Here is a 22,844-nt window from a genome sequence, read left to right on the forward strand (position 1 = left end):
CTGTTAAATGACGTAGGCCTTGCATGCAGAGATCCGTATGGTGCCTCTGATTGGTCGCGGCTCGCTTTAGATCGGCATACCACGTGACTTAAAACAACCAATCGGAGATGCTACATGTATTGATTTTAATAGTGTAATGTTAGTAGTATGGAATTCTGGATGTGATGCTTCGCGTGTGACAGTGGATCGTACGGTCTAAATCATCCATCAGTTGTCTCTCAAGGGGGGAGAGAATTAATCCCCCCCCCCCCCCAACCAAAAGATAACAATAACATATAAATAAAAATGCAAACAAAAAAGAAAAAATAGGGCGCAAAAAAGTTTATTGATCCAGGCTAGCGATTATTAAGTTTGCTATAAAGCGATTTTCGACTGCGTGTCATAAAACCAAAATCAAAGTGCTCACTCTGGCCGATCACAAAAGACACAGAAAATCCAGTGAACCAATCAAAACTCGAAGCAAATACATGTAGCAAGTTTGAAGTGCGGGAAAACGCGTGGGAGCGAATTACGATTTTACTTCTGATTGGTCGAGAAAGTGGTAAGAGTTTTTTAAACCAATCACTAAGCGTACATGTAGCAATGCAAAACCAAAGCAAACGAGAATTACTTTACACAGTGAAAATCGCTCTATTGCAAACTTTCCTCTCTTCTAAGAACTGAATGACAAGTGTGTTTACAATGGGGTGCTCAGCTTCATTTCAACATCGTGGCACCATTCTGAATTTGTCAGCCATTCCAGCGGCGTTTGGAATTGGAACTGTTTCCATTTCTTTGTCTCGCCAAACTAAGAACACTTTAAAAGAATCATGGAAACTTGTCGAACCTGTTAAAACTGAAGCAGGAAAAGCGTTATTTATAAGGTAAGCAATTTAAAAGATACTGATTTTGAATAGTTGTAAATTTTCCCTGTTTAGATACATTCTTTTATCTTAGCATTCTGGGAAATTCAATAAATATCTTCCAAGTTGTTCTTTTTTTAATCTTCGTCACCAAAAATTATATATATTGTTATATTTATACGTATTCATTACGAAACGAAAAGGACCCACGCACAATGCAGTGTAAACTCTTCGGGGGGTGTTCTCCCGGCCTGGAGAGGGTACGGTGCTTGCCCCTCCCCCTTGAACAGGGTATATAATTTCATGCGAGTCTTTACTAATCAAGGTCTGGACCCGTCCAAGGCAAGACTAAACTAAGCAAGGAGTTTAGTCTCTCAATGGCGGGGGTTTTGGTTCGCACTCAATTTATCTGTCACATGGGAAAGCAAGGTGCTTACTATATATATTCTTAATCATTTTTTTATCCTTAGGCTTTTTGAGACTCATCCAAATATCCAAGACACCTTTCCAACATTCAAGGGAGTCAGTTTAGACGAACTAATGAACTCCCGTTCTCTGTATCTTCACGCCAAGCGAGTCATGGCCGCCGTAGAAAGCACCATCTCTGCATTAGATGATGCTGAGGTGTTAGTGGAAAGTCTTGAAAACTTGGGACGAAGACATCAACCTTGGTCTGTTAGGGAGGAGCATTTTAAGGTAAACAAATATTTATTATTATATTTACATTAATAACGGAGGAAAAGCGAGGAAAAAATGCCACCTTAACTCTCTCGTGTAACAGCTCGAAATAAAATTTCCCCTTTCTAATAGACCATTTGCATTATGACGTAAAAGCGCAAAGACTTCTGGTAGTTGTAGTTAGGTTCGCGGGAAAACACCATTTCTGCCCTATGATTGGCTAAGGGCAGCCAAGCGTGAAGGTGGACATCCAAGACTTTTATTTTGATCTGAAGTTGAGCTGCAAAGTTTACGCTCCTGTTGCTTCGAAATTAGTTTATACATTTATTTTTTTAGTTACCTGTTAAAAATATAGAAAACAGGATGATAGCTTTGGAATGAAAATTGACTGAGTTCTGTGTTTTAACCAAGACAGACAAATGTTGTTCGTGTTCAAGTAAGTTTAATATGTACGTTGTGTGGCGGAGTTGACTTGCTAGAGATTCATTTATCGCGGCCAACAAGCCTAATATCACAGCTTCAAAAAAAAGCGCACTGGAAACAGATTGCTTGAAAGGACGAGTCGAGGATATAACTAAATTTGTGTGGAATCAAGTGAAAGCAAGGCAAGCCAACGATTTTCAGACGTTCAACAAACGATCGCTTCCATCGATCACAGGTGAATTAATTCTTCACGAAAAAGCGAAAATTTACCATATATCATGATTGCTCGGCGGGACGGTCAGTTCAATTTATTTTTACAGTGAGACAGAGAAACGAGTCAAATAATTTTCCTCGTTCAATCGAGCTTCATCGATGAATCATGAAGGGTCAATCATAAAGGATTTTCAAGCTGATCAATCAAAACTTCCCTGTGCAGGTGAATACAGTTCATTTGTTTTTATCTTAAAATTGTATTTTTTCGTCAAATTAGAACTGTAATTGCAATATTCTTTAACAGAGACGTTTTCTTGTTTTTGTACTGGAAATGTCAACTCGTCGAGTAGCAGTTGTGGTTTCAATCCGAGCGAGGGCCGTGCGAGCAAATATAATTTTATTTCCATAATCTTGTTGATGACCGATTACTTGTGCGACTCGAAAGGTGAGCCTCAAAGATTTTTACGAGTGTAGAAATCATGTACTGTGCTCCCCCATGTTTAGAAAGGGTAAAATATTGCGTCTTCGTATATTATTTGAAAATACCTGGTAAGCAAAAGTTTTAGGAATTTAACTAAATAACCGCGCGACTGAGACTTGGAGGAAACACTCGTTGAAACTTCACTATTCACTTGCATAGCTTTTTTTTCATTTTAACGGACTTGGTTTTATACTGAGAGGTTGTTTTTTGCCCTTTCGATGAAGCCACAGGGACGTCTTCTTCGGTGAGAGTAATTTTCTTTACCTCGATCACGATTTTCTTGGGCAAGCGAGCTTGATGACGATTCAAAATTTCCCGCGAACCTAACTACAACTACCAGAAGTCTTTGCGCTTTTACGTCATAATGCAAATGGTCTATTGCCATACATTTCTTATCCTTTCACAGCTACAAGGACGTACTCAGTAAGTCCTAAGTTAAAGTCCTTCTATGAGGTCTGCCGCACATTGCAAAAGCAATCAAACCGCCGGCACAGAAATGTCAGTTATGGGAAGCAGGGATGGCGCAGTGGTGAGAGCGCTTGCTTTCCACCAATGTGGCCCCGGTTCGATTCCCGGATCCGGCGTCATATGTGGGTTGAGTTTGTTGTTGGTTCTCGTCCTTGCTCCGAGGGTGTTTCTCCCTCTACGAAACCCAACAGTTGTAGCAGTCCAATTCGATCTGGAAACAGTGGACGAAAAACCACACCGTGGATGTGCCGCTCTAAATTCCTATTTTTTTTTTTTTCAATTTATTTAGTTATTTACTTATGAGGGCCTGGTAAAGACATTGTATATTTGGTGAATGCTACATGACCAAAAAACCTACAAAAGTTGATTTTTGTGCTTAGCCTATCATCCGCCATCTTGGTTTTCGGGTTAATTGTGTTATTTTTTCGTCCCTTTTTCGTTTGAGTCTGGCAATAAGCGAGTAGAGATGCTGTATTTTGTTCCTTTAGGTTGTAGGTGAAGCTCTTCTGTGGACATTACAGGACATGCTTGCATCCGAGTGCACAAGTCAAGTCATACAGGCCTGGAAAGAGCTGTTTAACTTTATTACCAAAACCATGTTACGTGGAAATGGAGAAGCAACTATCATTAGATAAACAATTTTAAATACTCTGTTTGGGAGGAATGATTTAAGAAGCAGTGACGTAATCGCTAATGCACGGGATCACGAATAACGAATCACGGATCACGGGTATTTTTATCAACGGATCACGGATCGAGCGGTCCGGGTCGTTGGGGTTTAGTTCTGGCCAAAACAAAGTGGCAGCGATAACGAGGACAACGGACTGGTCTTTAGGCCGGTTTGTACTGCACAACGAAAGTCTCAACTTAGAAAGAACTCAACTTACAACGAAAACAGCTTTCTTTATCAATCGTTGGAGTCATAAACTGGTAAATTAAAGGGTCGTTTGAAATAAAAGCAGCTGCCACTTTAAGCGTCCCGCCTTGAGAGCGAATTCCTTCATGTCCTTTAGGTCAGTAGTCACGTGTCTCAGTTACAGTAAGATTTTCTCTTTACACACTCGGGCATACTGATTTCTTAAATCAATACTATAGAATTCAGACAACATTGAGTTGCACTTAGTTCTATTGTATCCGTTTCCTGATTGTTCGTTACTTTGGGTGGGATGAGTAAAATTCTGTGCAGCTGACTTTTCAATATTTTTAATGGATTTGTCACTAATGTACAGTATATTACAATTATACAACTAACTATGTATATACAACTAAGGTATATTACAATCAAACGGAAAAAAAAGTAGGAGAAAAAAATAGAACTTTGGTTCCACTTGACACCTAACTAACCAAGCCAACCAAGATTAATAAACATATATTCAAAAATGTAAAAAAAGTCTTGATGAATCCGTGAATCGTCACAATAAATGAACTTCGTTGATGTTCAAGTTGGCGAGGACGTTTTCATCAATATCAGAAGCATATCACCTAAAAGCGTACGTGTAATTTCCACTCATGAGAACAGAGAGTGGAGAGACATTTTGAGGTTTTCCCTGACAGTCGCAAATACTCGCGCAATGCTCGGTCGCGCAAACGATTAATTGATCCATATTAGGAAGTAAATTCTGATTGGCTCCCCGCGTGATTTAAAAATCCCCAGAGCTGTGATTATACTCTTCTAGGTGATAAGCTCTATGTCAGTATAGATCGTAAGTAAGTAAGTAGTAAGTAAACACATATCACCAATGAGCCTGGGGCTCGTTTAAAAGTGAACGTGTATTCTAAAAATTACAATGTAAAAAATTTAAATATGATTATCGATTCAATAAAAATACAAAAATTAGACTATAAAATTTAAAATTGAAAAACTAGACCGGCTATAAAATTTAAAAACTACGTAGACAATAAAATTTAAAAATGTAAACTAATCGATACAAAGATTACAGCAACAGATGGCATCGGTGGTCAGGTTAACATTGTTCGGTAAATTTTTAAAAATTCTAAGAGATACATCACGTGCATATACTGATCTTTACTAATGAATGATGGTTGGTCATTGCAAACATACGTTTCAATATGAAATATCTTATTAACCAAGCGCAAGGGGCGTACAGGGGAAATCTTAGCTCTTGTTCTTGGTAGTACAGATCGAGCGCACAGAGGTTTCAATAAAAGAGACCGATGTACGGTGCCAAGCCAGCTTGGTAAATAAGAGATTTTTGCATGCAGTTCCGCTTCAAAACTAAGCAGCTGGAAGAGAAGGAAGTGCTTTAAGGATAAAAAGAAGCTTTTAAGCTTCTTGTTAACGTGTAAAAACTCGGGAGGGAAAACCTAGGCTCGAAATATATCACATAATGCATGAGTGAAACTTAATCCCTTGACCTATCTCAAACTCGTTCCTAGGGTCCTCTCCTTCCCTTCTCTTGGACGAGAAAAAGAGGACCCTGGGAACGAGGTTGGACGAGGGTGAAACCTATTTGACACAATGCATGAAGTATACCTAAAATTTGATTTGAATTCATTACTAAAATGCAAAAAAAGTCAGTTTCCTAAAAAGCATAATAAAAATATACTTTACAGACACAGCAGAGTGGCTTGATTCTAAAAACTATAAAAATACCTACATTCTAAGTTTACCACGCAAACTACAGTGTTTGGTCATATACCGCAACAATTCGATTTATGCGCCCTGGGCGCTAATTATTCGGGCATAAGCCACGAGACAAGAATTAAGCCCGGGCCAAACGAGTATGGGGAGTTGATGAGAGTTCAAACTCTCACTCTCGTTTGGCATGGAACTCTCATGCACTCTCATCTACTCTCGGGGGCACACATGCGCACACATCGACTTTGAACGTGTTCAAATTTTTCATGAGAGTCGATGAGAGTTTTCTCTCGTTTGGCCCGAGTTGACGGTAGTCGATGAGAGTTGACGTAAACTCTCATGAGAGTCAACACTCATCAGATCTCATCCTCGTTTGGCCCGCACTATTTTTTCGCAGTGCTCCTGATAAGGATGGGTTCGATTCCAAATATTCGATGTAGTTTGTGTCCCAGTCCAGCGCCGTCATGCAATATCTGTTTACAGATCGTCTGGTGATATTTTATTCCGACAAGCAAACTGAAGGTCGCCAGGGGTTACATAACCATCTTCAAACTTGCTAAAGTACACGAAACGCTCTCTGCGTTTAAGATGTCCCGAGTAAAAGCTGTTTTTTAGCTTCTTGTTTACTTTTGGTAGCACAACGCATGGCGCTTATTGTTCGGATGGAAAAGAAGATATCACAATTCACTCGTCTAATCAGTCTTTTCTACGTTTCCCAAGATCATACGATCTTACACTTCGCCTTGTAAGGCACCGTTTTGAAAGGAAAGCGAGTTCACAACCTCGAAGTTGACCACGATGTATTAGAACAGTTTAGAAAATAGCACAAAGTAAATACGTGCGCTGATTGGTTAAAAATTGTGTTTCTATAACTCGATGGAGACACAGACAGTTGTCGTAGACACAGCAATTAATATTCACGGCGCTGAAATAAGCAATGCAAAAATAACAACTAAGAATTATACCAAATTTTAATGTCACAGCTGACAAAAACCAGGTTAAGACTAAACAAATATTTGCACACTTGAAAACAAGCGAGTAAGATGTTTACAGAGCCCGCTACACATTCAAAAATAGTCTGTGAAAGAAATTATCGAAGCGGCTGACCTTTCAAAGAAGTATATGAATTGGCGCAACTTCACTCCATTCTAGGCTTTGCAGCAATTCAGAACTATTCACAGCTCCTCGACAGGACAAGATATTCGTTCAGAATGCCGAGTCAAACTTCTTTTAACAGAAAAATAATGCACTTTCACCTCCAAGGTTCGAGTCGCTCGATCGGCAGCATCGGTCGTCAAACCATTCGGTTAGTTCGATGAAGCGAAATAAAACCACAATTCCTGACTCCTTCCAGTGCTGGACTTCTGAGTTAAACCATCATCGGCTTAGCTATTTCTCATAATTACGTTAACTTTGGGGCCTGTTTTCATTGTTTGTTTGAACAAAAAACGGTGAATTTTAGCCTTGAATCAAATGTTGAACAGTGTAATATTCTACCCTGGGTATTGTTATTAATGACATGGTAATAAGATGTGGAGAATCGCTCTGGCCTGGGACAAGCCCAAGACCAGGCGAGGATAGGAGCTGAGGGGGTCAATCCGACTTACTCGATTAGGGGGGGAGGGTGGGTAGCCAAACTCTCCACTTTCGCGGCCTCGAGTAGAGTGATGGGGTGGAGCACATGTAACCCCTTTTATAGTCTCATTTGCATAATCCCCAGGGTATTAATTACCAATGCAAATCGAGTTTGCATAGTGTAATATTCTACCCTGGGTATTGTTATTAATGACATGGTAATAAGATATGGAGAATCGCTCTGGCCTTCCCCAAGCTCACCACCATTCTCATCCTTAACACCAAAAGATGTTCACTTTTCTCACGTTCGGAACTCAAAACATGACTTTACTCTTCCCAATCCTCACTAATTGTAACATAATTAACTTAAACACTAAATAATTATACTTAAGAGAATGTCTCCTTTTGATCCACAAACTTAATTTGGCTCAGTAAATAGAATTCGCTCAAAATCCCTCCAGTAATTTCTTATTATAAGTAAGTAACAAATATGGAATTAGACTGGAGAAAAATTGTTTTCTTTATGAAATCTGGATGAAAACCTTTTACACCTTCTGGTGGCCTCGATGGCCATTGGCCGGATCGTGAAATTTGGTAAAGTCCAACCATTCGCTCTTATACAAATATTGCAGCTACATCGCTTAAATACCGATATTTGTAAACAACAAGCCTTGGCCTTTTAAACTGGATGAACCGCATTGAAAAACTTTGATTATCAAGAAAGAGACGAGGATCTAAAGTTTGGCTATTTTGGACGTTAAAGGCCAGCTCAAATTTTCCTTAACTTTATGTAGTAAAATATCAAAAATGGCTCGTACTCACAAGTTAAACTGCATATCAGCGGCAAGCTCCATCCTTCCGCTCTGAGAATATGTAAAAATATTTGGCCGTTTTCTACTCCTTCGGTTGTTGACAAGGGGCGAAACAAGTGCTACTCGGCGGATTTCGCCATGTTGTCATCATAACAATTCGAACCAACTTCAGTACCAAAAAGAGGAGAATTTTGTTAGATCACTAGTGCATTTATCTCGCAGCGAAGGAAGAAATCACCTTGCAATCCGCTTTTATCTGAACGGAAATTATCACGTCGAGATAGTCCATTTTACAGCAACTTTTACAGCAACATATCGATCTTCTACTGTCAGCCATCTTGGTTTTAACATCCGCTAACCAGTATAAAACACCACGGACTTTGCCACGGACTGCGGACTGCGGACTGCGGACTACGGACTGGGTATAAACACAAATGCGGACTCAAACTGCGGACTGGGTATAGAATACGGACTACGGTACAAAATGCAGACTGAGCATATAAAATACGTTTAAATGCAAACCACGGCAAGAAACAACGACTTTTTTTATAGACGGTTGTTGAAGGCGGCACGAAGAAAAGCACACAAACTGCTCGTCGATCAAGATTCACAGCGAAATCAAAATTTATTTTTTCTTTCAGGATAAATACAATTCCAGTGCCGTAGCAAGGGGAGGGGCCGGGGGGGTCGTGCCCCCCCCCCAGTTTTTTTTCCCAAAAAGTAAAAACAGACCCGTATGAAATGTTGAAAATAACATTTTATCTCCCAAAAGGTTTGAAACAATAACATTTGTACTTCTTTTCATTTTTTAACGTACGTAGGGTGAGGCACAACAATATTAAACAGCTAAAAAATAAACTAAACGAACTAAACTTTGGGAAGTTTTCAAAAAACGACCTGCCGATGAAGTCTACGTTTGTCTCTAAGGCAACTCAGACAGTTTGATAACTACGAACTCACCATGATGACTCTGAAAAGTGAAACATTTGCTGGTTTCAAGATACAGAGACAGTCGGTTTTCTATTTTGTAATTGACGTTGCAAGTGTTATACTCTCTTCAATGTGCATTGGTTTGCTGAGACAGTGTAGGAAGAAAATAATTCGCGATTTGCGTAAATCACAAATAGCTCTTGGAGAACGCTGGAAATAGCATTTCCAAGCCTCTAGATTTCAAAATTTTCTGGGGGGGGGGGTGCATTCCCCCACACCACCCTAGCGGCTCTCGCCTCCGGCGCTCGCGTGCCTCCCAGTTATTTTACCCTTGCTACGGCACTGAATTCTCTCAAAAATGCTCTGCTCGGTATCTGTGAAAGAAGAGGCTTACCTTAATTAACGCTCTCATCGTTCTTGAAATTTGACTGGTTCGCCTTCAAAACATTCGTCCGTTCCACTGGATGTTTTCTGAGAAATATACGGTGAGATTCCGAGAATTTACTTGCGAGCTTTCCGCCGCCATATTGGATTTGCGACATATACAAGTGCTTGGTTTTCAAAAGAAGACGCAATGCTCAATCTGCACTCTTTCAACTTGAATTGTTTCTCTGCGTCTAGACAAATAACTACTTCGGATATCTATAGCGTCAATACGTGAGATAACTAAAAAAAATAAAAAATAAAAGAGAAGAAACCTTGAGGGAAATCACCAACGTGAAAAGCTACCTTTTACTGTTGAAAACGTATAGTCAGGTCGCTTAGCGCAAATTTTTGGAGAAATCGTTACATGGTTGATAAAAGCACTAAACTTTGCAGAATGATTCTAATTTTATAATTCTAATTTTATCCGTGGCTCCACCTGAATTTTTTCTTGCAATTTGCAAAATTTGCTAAACGTTTTTTACCACGAACAAACTCTCAAGCACCGCTACCACGCCATTTTGAATTGATGCAATGACAGTTGGACAGAAGCAAATATTCCTCTACTCCGTAAGTAATTTGCAGTTCTATGCTTAAATGTTGTAAAAATATATATATAAATTGAAGACATTGTTGAAGGTTTCGCTAAAATTTCAATTTTTAGATGCAGTAATCTAAAATGTTTATTATGGTAATTATGCGCTTGTAGTTTGTGGCCGCCCAGGGAAGCGGAACATGCTTAAAGACGCCTTGAAGAAACGAGATTACACAGAGGTCGCATAAGGTTTTGGTCAAGCTAAGGCAGCTTCAATAATAAGAAAATACATTTTCAGCAACGAGGCATATAAATTTATGGATCGTTTCCATAAAATAGTCAAGGAGCGTCGTTACCATCTAGCCTCAAAACTTTAATGTTCTTAATTTTCAATGGAGACGGTTTGAAAAGAAAGATAAGCACGAGTCCCAAGCATGCCTTACCGTTGATCAGCCTATTGTCTACAACACAAAGAAAAAAATCAAAGGAATCCAATACAGAAACAAGGCACTCATAGGAGCGTGAACCGCCTCTGCCTGTCTACATTGACCTGAACATGCATAGATTGACGAGATGCAAGCGGATCATCCAGCATTTACACCAGCTGGAAATTTCTATTTCCTATGTCAGGGTCACACAGCTTGAAGAGTGCGAGCACTTTGACGAGGATGGAGTTGTATCCCTTGCCTGCGAAAGGTCTGTTCACTGTTGGTGTCTTAGACAGCCTTCAAAAAGCGGCTCTTTTCTTGTTACCGGCATCAGTCTCCTCCAGTTTCCAACTGAGAACCAACCAGGTATAAGTACACAACCAGTTACGATTTCTCCATCTGTACCTAGAAAGCTCTCTGCCTTGTTCACGCTTTGTCTGGTTGTAACACCACATCCAGATTTAGGGGAAAGGGCAGACTTGACAGGCATTTAAATTAAAGAGGAAACAGAAACACTTCCCTATTTAGCCTCCCATGCGATTGAGTCCTTTGATGCCGACTGTGAGCACTTCCGAAAAACTGAACGGCTGGTTATTATCGTTTATGACAAAGAGAGTTCGTCCTTGTTCCTTAACCAAACTAAGCTTGAACTTCTCTGTCTTAAGAACGTTCATTGAGAAGATGCTACCAACGGACAATGCTTTGCTTTAACTCACAATAGACGGGCGTTCAACCTAGGACACTTGTACTGATACTGAGCAAAATATCCCTTCACCTTATAAACACCTTATCGAGTTTCACTCTCTTTATATTTTTCATGTTTTTCTGTTAATTTTTGGATCAAGGTCTTGGCGAGCCACCCCATCTAACGCCACTAGATCACCCATGTCTAGGATATTACAATTACATTTACATTTTTTCTTTTGTCAGTATAAAAGGACTGCGTGGGATGCTAGTTTTAGGGAACCTGGAAATCACGTGACTTTTTCTTCAATTTGCCTTATGGGTAATAAATATTTGATAAAGGCCTGCACAAAATAGCGACGGACAGCCCCTGAAAAATCTAGTTGACCGCTTACGAAAGGGAACATTGCAGAACAACTTTTATGAATTTATGCAAATGAGCTCAAAACGTTTAGTTTTAAATTTCAAGGAAAATAAAAAAAAATCGGGTGGAGCCACGGATAAACTTGAAACAAGAATCGAAAAGAGGCTGCATGCAATACTCTCACAGTGTCTCTCTCCACCCAGGTGTATAAATGGGTACCGGCGAATTTACTGCTGGGGGGTAACCCTGCGGTGGACTAGTATCCCATCCAGGGGGAGTAGCAATACTCCTAGTCGCTTAATGCTACGGAAACCGGGATAAGCTCCGGCTCAGTGTATGGGCCACTTGGCTCGGACACAGAGTGAAAACGGCAGCTCGATTTTGCGATTCAAAACTCCGGTTCCAAACTCGAATGTTGAGAGGATTATCGTCTGGCTTCACGTGGCAGACACGTACGAATTTTGCCGAATTTTGCTTGTTTTCGCTACACTAACACACGGTTTGTTTTTACGTTTCGCCATTCGCTTATTCAACACCCCTCGGACTCCTGTAATAGCAAAAAAGAGGTACGAAATTTCAAGTACTTAAGAAGTTAAAAAATTCTACTGGCAGAAGAGAAAAACATACGGGGAAAAACGTCTGACCCGATTTTCATTGTCATGCAAATTAGGGTTGTTTGTCAAATTCCCACGTGCCTGCCGCTTGAGGCTGGCCAGATATGCAGTTGAATAACGATAACTAACTCGAACCTTCAAAGGAGATCGAAAAACGTTTGAGATATCGGGAGTTCGAGTTAGCAAGGGTACTAAATTATTAGAGAAAAAACACCTGGAGGATCGGAGAAAGTTCGAGTTTAGCAGGAGGTTCGAGTTATCTGTAATGAAATCGACAACATTATATTAAGTTTTGAGTCGAGTCTCCACTGCAACTCCGATCCAAGAATCAAAGACTAAAGCGAATGAAACAAACACAAATTTTAAGTTCCTCACAATTGGAGGGATTTTAATGTGTTTTGACAGTACTTTGCTGTAATCTACGAGCAGGCTTTCTGTAGGAAAAAGGCTAACTTTATCGAGCTAGGCGAGAAGGTGAGACAACTTTGATGCTCAGTTTATTCAGCCTTGCTTCTAGTTATTTTTAACATCAGGTCACGTTTGGTAGCATTTTGCATGCTTAGTCTGCATTTGATACCGTAGTCCGTGTTTTATACCCAGTCCGTAGTCCGTAGTCCGCAGTCCATGTTTTATACTGACCGACTAAACTGGTCAGCGGATGTTAAAACCAAGATGGCTGACAGTAGAAGATCGATATGTTGCTGTAAAAGTTGCTGTAAAATGGACTATCTCGACGTGATAATTTCCGTTCAGATAAAAGCGGATTGCAAGGGGATTTCTTCGTTCACTGCGAGATAAATGTACTAGTGATCTAACAAAATTCTCCTCTTTTTGGTACTGAAGTTGGTTCGAATTGTTAAGATGACAACATGGCGAAATCCGCCGAGTAGCACTTGTTTCGCCCCTTGTCAACAACCGAAGGAGTAGAGAACGGCCAAATATTTTTACATATTCTCAGAGCGGAAGGATGGAGCTTGCCGCTGATATGCAGTTTAACTTGTGAGTACGAGCCACTTTTGATATTTTACTACATAAATTTAAGGGAAATTTGAGCTGGCCTTTAACATCCAAAATAGCCAAACTTTAGATCCTCGTCTCTTCCTTGATAAGCAAAGTTGTTCAATGCGGTTCATCCAGTTTAAAAGGCCAAGGCTTGATGTTCACAAGTATTGGTATTTAAGCGATGTAGCTGCAATATTTGTATTAGAGCGAATGGTTGGACTTTACCAAATTTCACGATCCGGCCAATGGCCATCGAGGCCACCAGAAGGTGTAAAAGGTTTTCATCCAGATTTCATAAAGAAAACAATTTTTCTCCAGTCTAATTCCATATTTGTTACTTACTTATAATAAGAAATTACTGGAGGGATTTTGAGCGAATTCTATTTACTGAGCCAAATTAAGTTTGTGGATCTAAAGGAGACATTCTCTTAACGCCAATAACACTTGACAATTCTCAATTTAGAAAGCAGTGTTCCAGTGTCCAGCTTTATACTAAACATTCGGAAAGGCCTGAGAAAATCCCTTCAAATTATTAAGACGTTTGTATGACTGTCCTAATTCCAAGGGCAAGTCTGCCAGTTTTGCTGCCGCTCCCGCCGGATTCACAACTTGTCTAAGCTTGATGTAGTGTAGAGCCGTTTTACTACTTCTCCACCCCACGTGATCCATGATTTCGTGGAGGCTTACACCCTCAAGGGCTAGGGACACGGCCGCCCCACTACGAAAGCCGTGAAGAGTAAAATGGTCGCTAGATAGTTGTTTACTTAATAAGGAAGTGTAAATTTTCAGTCTCGCCTGAGCGGCCGCTGACTCTAAACAATGAGGACCCACCAAATTTGATTTAGTTACCGAGCGGAAAAGGAAGCCCGGGGACAACCTTATACCCAGAAGTTTACAAATATTAAAGTACATTTCCAGACCCCGAACTGGACAAACTGATTTATTGGAACCTCGTTTAAACGCAAAAACATTGGCATCTCCTGACCTCAAAGATTTCGTCCAAACATGATTAAATAAAAATCCTGAGTCATCAGGAAAACGTAAAATATCAGATACCTTGACTTGCAATAAATCTGCTGCTCGATCACCCGCAAAAAATAAGGCCTTAAAGAGAGCTTGATCTCTCGCATAAATAAATACTTGTACCGCACTCAGCACCGAGCTATTCAAAAGCATCTTTTCTAAATAACCAGAAATAACTCTTAAATCACGTAAAATAATTGGCTCCGCTTGACGAGGCGTAATTCTAGCCCTAAGTTGTTCCTCTCGAACATCTGCAAGGTAAGTCTTTACTGAATGACAAGAAGCTGGGTTCCCCACACCAAGTAAGGAATGCCACTCTGAACCCCTGCCATGTTCAATAAATATTGCACGAAGTTTCTCAATTAACGAGTCAACTGTTCCAAAAGCAAGTCTCTTTGGACAAGCACAAGACATCCCTGTTTGAGACACTGCCGGGCAAGCCGATTGGTGGACCTTGGTTCTCCCGCCGCGATCCTCCAAACAAGGAAGGCTTTGATATCAGCAGGAAGAGCAGAAGAAAGAGATTTTGGCGTCGACAGGCTCGCAAGGAATTGGCCCAGCGCAGCAGCTCAAGTTCCAAAGCTGATTTCTGTTTAACGTAACGAGAAGAGGATCGCTGCTGAGACAATTGCCGTAGACGCCCTGCAATGTTTCCTTCATCAATCTTACATTTCTTTGCGGGTGACTGAGCATGATCCCCAACAGATCGCCTCACATAGCCACATTGCTGGCAAAATTTGAAATGTTCGTCATTCGGGTAGCCGCATACAGGACACGCTACAGATGGAGTATATAACTTCGGGACCCTAGGCAGAGTCTGCAAGGAAACGAAATGTGGAAAATGTTACTGAAGTCCACAAGGCCTGGCACAATCTAGAAACGAGATATCCGGCATGCCCACATATTAGTCGTACATGGAGTCGGTATATAACCAGACCTCGAGGGGGTGAGAAGGACATTCATGTCTCCCTGCTCGCCGAGGCACAGCTTGTCGGAACAACGAGCCATAAGTTCTGGCCACCAAAATAATGGAGGATTAAACTCCGGAATTATTACTGTAAAGGGGATCTTGAAGCCAAACAAAAACTTTAAAACGGGACCAATCAAGCTCAATCAGGCCGAAAGGAGGAAAAACGTACGGATTAGACATCTGGCTCACAGACCGTAGATCCTGAGAAAAAAGGTTTACTCCCGCGGAACAAGGGCTAAGAAAAGGGGTAAAGTGCGGCAGAGGAATACCATTCCTACCCATAGGAGCATTCGAGTCGAGAGCCATTAAATCAAAGGAGTGTCCGCCTGATCCCCCAAATGCCTGATCCACCGCCGCAAAGGCCGCGACCGACAATTTAACATCAAGGGATGACAGTCTTCGAGAAGGCGCATCTGCCTGGTTCTCACGGGACGGAAGGTACTGCAGGTTGAGTTGAATGTTGCGTGACGACAAAGCGAAAAACAACTGCTTTGTAACTTTCGTCAGCTGAGGTGATTTCTTACTTCCCTGCGCATTCCAGGCACCAATCATAACTTGACTATCAACATAGGCGTCAAGTCTAGCGTTACGAATTTCTTGTGGGAGCGCCTTGATAGCATAAACCAAAGCCAGCAATTCCTTAGATGATATAAAAAACTCCCTCTGGTCTGGGTTCCAATAATCTCTAAAGCTCTGATCGGCCGGATGGAAGATGTAAAACACAAGCCCAACCATGACCAGACGCGTCGGTAGAGAGAGAAACGGTGTAATGTTTTTCTTCTTTCCAAGGGAGATATTGTTTCCAATTATCCAAGAAACGCCAATAGGACAACTCCTCCTTAAGGAATTCGTTCAAGGGTACCTGGCCATTAGCAGGAGCTCTCGCAATGGCGGCACTCATTTCTCTAATAAACAGCTTTGCCATTGGCACAGCTAACGAGAAAGAAATACACTTCCCCTGGAAGCGTTGCAAGGTCTTGAGAGCCACCCAAGACTTACAAGCAAGAATGTCCTCCCTCAAAGCAGCGAAAGACTCGATCTTGCGAACAGGTATCAGAAAGGACAATTTTTCAGAATCGACAACAAGACCCAGGTACTCGAGTGCTGTAGTCGGAGTTAAAACGGACTTCTTTATGCCAATGGTATAGCCGAGCTCTACCAAAATCGAGAGAACAACAAACAAAGCTGCCCTTGCTGCAAGTAGACGATATTCCCTTGATCTGTTAAGGGGGAGCTGCGACCAAGGACCACTGGAAGTCAAAAGTTCGCCATTTAAACGGTCATCGATATATAAAGAGCAAGGGATCCCTTTAGCTCTCAGGAAGCCCGAGGCAGCAAGACCAATAGTGTGATAAATATAGGGCGAAATCTTCCATCCAAACGGCAAAGTCGTACAGACCAGCCATAAACCCCCAAAGCTAAAACCAAAATAGGTCTGGGAGTTCTCGGAAAGGAGCACGTGGTCGTAGCCAGATTTGTCGTCGCACTTGGGCATAAACGAGCCCCTGTATATAAATCTGGGTACGTCCGCCAATTTATCCAGAGAGAAGGGTATATCTCTCATCCAAAGATTCAGAAATCTGGCGTCGATGCAAAGTCTTGGTTTGGACGGTTCTACCGTTAAATGAAGCACCAGGTAAGGGGGGTCATCCACGCCAACCTCCCCCCATACTCTGAACGCTCCTGTAAAAACACGGTTAATAATCTCTCGCGATATAAAATCCGAGAACTTCCTGCACGACTCATGGTTTGGAAACCGTTTCTGTGGCGGCAAATCTGAGGAATACCTAAAGTCGAGCAAATTGGAGAATGTCCACTTTGTCACGAATCCACCCGCCAATACGATCAGCTAGGGGATGGCCCTCGAGAACATTATCCCACGCCCCAACGTTTTGATGTAAGCCACCAACCGAAAAATGATCGGGATCTCTCAATTTAAATGCTTCTAACTCAGGAGCCACGCCCGAGAGCACGTCCTTCCAATGTACTACCTCCGTCACACCCTCCTGGTCAGGAACCCCGTTTATATCCACCCAATTCGAATTGATTCTCGGCTTGATTCCCTTAACCTGATTCCGAAACTCTACCCAGTGACTTGCTTGTTCCAGAATCCCTTCATTGGAGACCACGGATTTTCTCTTACGACCCACCATCTAGGTAAAAAGACGGGTTTAAAAATAAGGATTTACCTTAAACCAACCGAAACCAGATAAATATAAAAGCAAAGAAATCTATATGAGAAACGGGGTTCCTGACCAGGAGAGAGCGACTTCAACACGTCTGAGAGCAGAACGTCTGGTGGCTACCGAGATAAACGGTAAACCAGCAGGAGTCACTCACCCTGATCAAGAGCTATTTGAAATACAGCCAAAGAAAGAAAACGGGACAACGAAATAAAGCAAAATACTGTGACAACAAACATGACAGACATGGATATTTATTTATGTAATCCCGAAAATACAATATTCATTAGACCATCCTGGTATGTTCACAACTCGTCTTACAATTTCGGATGCTTCTGCAATCAACAAAAAAAACGACCTCTCTTTGCCAGATTCCCGGTCTGCCGATAGGGGCAATACCTCTGATAGTGACCAATTTGGTTACAAGCGAAACATCTAACCGAGGATCGACCATCACGCCCACGACCCCTAGGCGCGAAGGGTCTAGAAGCTGCCACTCGCATAGCCTTATCAACTTTAGAAATCGAATCGAGAACCTTTCATGATCCTTGTCGCCCAATAGGACTTGAAGATACTGCTGGAATTGAGAGTCCGGGACCCTAATTTTATCCTTCATAGCCTGCAATACCGCGTTGAAGAACCCCGACTTGGGATGTTTCGACTCTTTCGCCACAATCTTCAAATTGATAAGGTAATCCAAGGCCTTCTCCTTGCTGAACATGGGCATCTTAATGAAACTTTGCAGTTCCTCTAAAGCTGACTCAACAGAAGCCTTCTGGGAGTTCTCTAAAGTCTCCAGCCTACGCATGACGCGTAACATGTCATCCTCTTCCAGCATAATAAAGTCAAGAGGATACGTTTATTAACAATCTTATTCTCCAAACGTTTCCCTTCCATATGTTGTACATTCAGAGCAACACGAGCAAATAAACATCATTAAACCATTATAACCATAGAAAAAACATTATTATTATTATTATTATTGTTATTGTTATTGTTATTATTAAAACATTAGCATTAGAATTAAAGAAGGCCAAATACGTTCCGTCACATAATTACACCATACAAGCATCAAATAGAACAAAAAGTGCCATTTTCTGTTTCTATTTGTTTCTCTTCACTTTTTACCACGCCAACAAATCTCACGAGCACCCGCCAAAACAAAAAAACAAAACAAAACAAAACAAAACAAAAAAAAAAAAAATTAACACGCCGAGTGGCCTAAGGCATTTACAGGAAAAACATTTTCACGCATGAAGAATTCAGAGACAACATCAACATCACGAGGCGGAGCAAACCACACAGGCAATTTAAATTCAATATCAACACAAAAGCATAATTCACCACGCCAACGAGCCTCTCAGACACATTCAAAAAACCTCACAGGTATTAACAGATCAAAAGAATCTTCCGCTACACAATCAATACCAAAACAAATTTACCGCACAGGCAATATTAGACAAACATTTCACCGCAAAAGAAAAACCACACAGGCAATATTAGAACAATATTTCGCCGCATCGGCAATATCAAATAAACATTTCAACGCACAGGGAAGCCACACAGGCAATATTAAACAAACATTTACCGCGCAGGCAAGCCTCACCGGCAATATTAAACCAACATTTTCGCCACACAGGCAATATTAGATAAACATATCGCCGCACAGGCAATATTAGAACAACATTTCACCGCACAGGCATTATTAGATAAACATTTCGCCGCACAGGCAATATCAGAAAGACATTTCGCCGCACAGGCAATATTAGATAGACATTTCGCCGCACAGGCAAGCCACACAGGCAATATAAAAAGCAACATTTCGCCGCACAGGCAATATCAGATAAACATAACACCGCACAGGCAATATTAGACCAACATTTCGCCGCACAGGCAATATTAGATAAACATATCACAGCACAGGCAAGCCACACAGGCAATATAAAAAACAACATTTCGCCACACAGGCATTATTAGATAAACATTTCGCCGCACAGGCAATATTAGATAGACATTTCGCCGCACAGGCAAGCCACACAGGCAACATAAAAAACAACATTTCGCCGCACAAGCAATATCAGATAAACATAACACCGCACAGGCAATATTAGACCAACATTTCGCCGCACAGGCAAGCCACACAGGCAATATTAGAACAACATTTCGCCGTAACAAAAGATAAACAAATTCACCGCACAGGCAAGCCACACAGGCAATATACTATAAACATTTCGCCACGTCAGCGAGCCTCACAGGCATTAAGTTAAAAAATAGCAAAAAACCAAGCCGCGCAGACAAACCTCACAGGCATTATCAACACAAATATCAGCCAACCAACCAAGGACTTGAAGAGTCCAAAAAGCGTAACGTTCAAACCAGAACAAAATAAAACCGTACCTCATTCGCTTGTAACACCGGTTGAGCCCCAGCGGCTGGTTGAATTTCACCCGGTTGTTGAGCCGGCGCCTGCACTGGCGGGTTCACTTGAGTTGCAATTTCTTCAGCACCGACAGCGTTAGGAACTTGATCTGCCTCAGCCATCGAGTAAGTCGGGTTGAACACAAATGCCAAACACTTCACTTTCGCGGCCTCGAGTAGAGTGATGGGGTGGAGCACATGTAACCCCTTTTATAGTCTCATTTGCATAATCCCCAGGGTATTAATTACCAATGCAAATCGAGTTTGCATAGTTGATTTATTTCTGTTCATCGACTCCCTTACTATGATTGGTTGATTATGTTCATGACGTAAAACCGCGAGGTGAAGAGAATCTACGTTTTGATAGCGGAGCTCCACAACGGCCGGAAGGGCCGCAGAGCGGAGCCCCATACCCATAGAAAATTCACAGAAATAGGAAAACCATGAACTTGAGTTTTCATGGTCATCATGGCTAGCGGTATGGCTCGCGGGCGCGTACGTACGGCGTACGGTGTTGCGCACTTCAGAAATAGATAAACACTCATCTATTTGTTACTGGGCATCCAAGTTATGGTCAATTGACAGCTGTCAATACAAGGTATCCGCTGACCAGTATCACGTGATCATATCGCGGGCCCAGGTGTATTACTCATCGAGGTAACGCGTTTTTATAAAGTTGACCGCTGACCGAAAAATAGTTTTTCTATTGGATTGCGGGCTCATTAACTATTTTTTATGCCTACGGTCAGTGAATTTAGATATTTTAAGGACGGTGCCTACTAATAACGAAGTAATTTTGCCTGGCCGAAGACTGTGCAAGACTGTAGATGTTACCAAGGGCTATTAAAATCCAAAAAGAAAATTGGGGGTAGGCACGCAAATTTTCGAGATAATTAGGTTTGAAAACTGGAAAAAAGTGCTGACGTGGCATTTTAAAGAAAACGTAAAATAAAATAAACTTCCTTGCAAATTCCATTTGAAATTGGTTTTTCATAAACAAAATCAACATTAAATATAACAATCTTTAAAATAACTAACAAATAATGTCTTTGAAACTGCGTGATCTACGATTTTATTAACAAAATAATTGTGTTTGAGCAATTTTTGACTCTAACAGCTCTCTCGTGCACGGCCAGAAAATTGGCCTAATTGTTTTTCACTTAATGACAAACTAAACATGTGCTCTATAGACTTACCACTTCCATTTTATAAAATAAAAAGTAGGGGTCACCGCGCGTTTTTAAAAGTTCTACGAGTTCTTTTCAAGCTCTATCGAATCGTTTTTGGGGTCTGTTACATTTTTCCTTTCCCCTCCCTAGCGAGTAAAATATTTGCATCTCTCTCGCGCGCGCCATATGTAGTTAGCAGTTTGCGAGTTACGTTTAAGCGCTTAGCGATTTGTTTTAAACTATTAATGTGAGCCATTTTTAGAGGTCAATGGTAACTAAAATGTTACTTTTCCGCTGTACCTGGATTAGTATATGCCCATAAACTGGATTTCGTCACACCAGAAATCTTTCTTGATTTTTATATAGATAGGACCGCGCTTGGTCGCGTAGTTGAACTCGTCATTTTGCGCGAGCAAATTAATCAAAAGCGCGCGCGTCCAGTGTGTTCGATGCATTGCGTGATGCGCAGAACAAGTGCGCAGTAACAATAGGAAGCACCGTCCTTAATAAAGGGCAAAGTAAATTACCGGAGAGCTCCGTTTTTAGGCTTGGCTAAATCTATTTATAGCGGAGCTCCTTAAGCGTAGCACCATACCCATGAAAGAAGGAATACTATCGAAATGAGTTTTCATGGCCAACATGGATAGCGGCATGGTTCGCGGGCGCGTACGTACGGCGTACGGAGTTGCGCAACATGGCGGCCATAGTTTGATGGTAGAAAGAGTGAAGCAAAAAGGCCGTATAAAGGCGGCCTTTAAAATTTAAAGAGGTTTGAAAAGAAAAACAAGAAGCAATGAAACAAAATGTGGCTGAAAATTACGTGTAGAAAGTAATCGACCGCCAAAAAAGTGGACATTGAGAGCCATAATCGATCGATGACTTTCGTGTCTATCTGTAAAGCCAGCATCGTACATGAAGGAGCATTCGAAAGCTGAATCGGGTTGATAGAATAAACAAACCATTTTATTGCTATGGGGTAAAAAAAAAAAAAAAAAAAAAAAAAAAGGAAAAAAGAAAAAAAAACTTGACCCTCTGGGATTTGAACTCGCGACCTCCGGATCCGCAGACTAGCACCTAACCGATTAAGCTAAACCGACAGACTCGAAATTGCTCGTTGAATATATTCTATATCAATGTAATAGATATTGTGGAGTCTACTAAACTGCTGCGAAACTATAACAGGATCGCGAAACTATTTTCTATTGCTAGAAAGCAGATAATTTACTGTACTCTAAAGTAATTTTTCGTGCCATGAATAATGATTTTGCCCCGCTTTAAGATTATTATTTTTGTCGTACTGCTGACATTCAGTATAACCGTGAGCTATTTAAATTTGTGTCGCACCTATAAACTGCCATAAACATTAGTACTTTGGCCGCTTATTCACTAGAATGAAAACATTGTAAGCTCCAGTGAAAATTAAATAAATGGGGAGCTCCGCTTTTAGGCTTGCCTAAATCTATATATTATTAAATGAACAAAAAACGGTGAATTTTAGCCTTGAATCAAATGTTGAACAGTTGATTTATTTCTGTTCATCGACTCCCTTACTATGATTGGTTGATTATGTTCATGACGTAAAACCGCGAGGTGAAGAGAATCTACGTTTTGATATTAAATAAAGCTTTACTTTGTGCTGTTTTCTGAAAGAAATAGAAATCATGTTTTCCGTGTTTCTATCGAGTTATAGAAACACTCGTGAAAGTTTGGGAAAACTCGAAAAAGCTGTGGAAACACTCGTCTATCGACTTGTGTTCCCACAGCATTTCTCATTCTCCTAAACTTCCACTCGTGTTTCTATTTAACAATTAGATTATGAGCTCGAGATTTCTATCGTGTGATAGTTGATGAGGGCGAAGCCCGAATCAACTATCACACATAGAAATCGAGAGCGAATAATCTAATTGTTTTAGTATAAATCTACTAGACGTTCAAAACTTAACAACAAGACAGGTTCTCGTTTTTATTAAATAATGATGTAAATAAGTCACACAACACGCGGATAATTGA

General features: G+C 41.0%; 1 protein-coding gene across 2 annotated transcripts in view; it reads left to right on the forward strand.

Moving 5' to 3' along the window:
* The window catches only part of LOC144630722 (neuroglobin-like), a 140,399-nt gene extending 136,207 nt beyond the window's left edge, over positions 1 to 4,192 (forward strand). Inside the window, exons 1-3 of one of the 2 annotated variants that reach the window (XM_078489103.1) lie at positions 322 to 863; positions 1,313 to 1,538; positions 3,594 to 4,192. In XM_078489103.1, the coding sequence (XP_078345229.1) occupies positions 664 to 863; positions 1,313 to 1,538; positions 3,594 to 3,740 (573 nt within the window). In that variant the 5' untranslated portion in view covers positions 322 to 663 and the 3' untranslated portion in view covers positions 3,741 to 4,192. Of the gene's footprint in view, positions 1 to 321; positions 864 to 1,312; positions 1,539 to 3,593 lie in introns of those variants that run through there. The other variant, XM_078489104.1, reaches the window with a different exon arrangement.
* Positions 4,193 to 22,844: the final 18,652 nt, after the last annotated feature.

This window comes from Oculina patagonica, chromosome 11, assembly GCF_052425735.1.
Source record: "Oculina patagonica isolate OP01 chromosome 11, crgOcupat, whole genome shotgun sequence".
NCBI lineage: Eukaryota > Metazoa > Cnidaria > Anthozoa > Scleractinia > Oculinidae > Oculina > Oculina patagonica.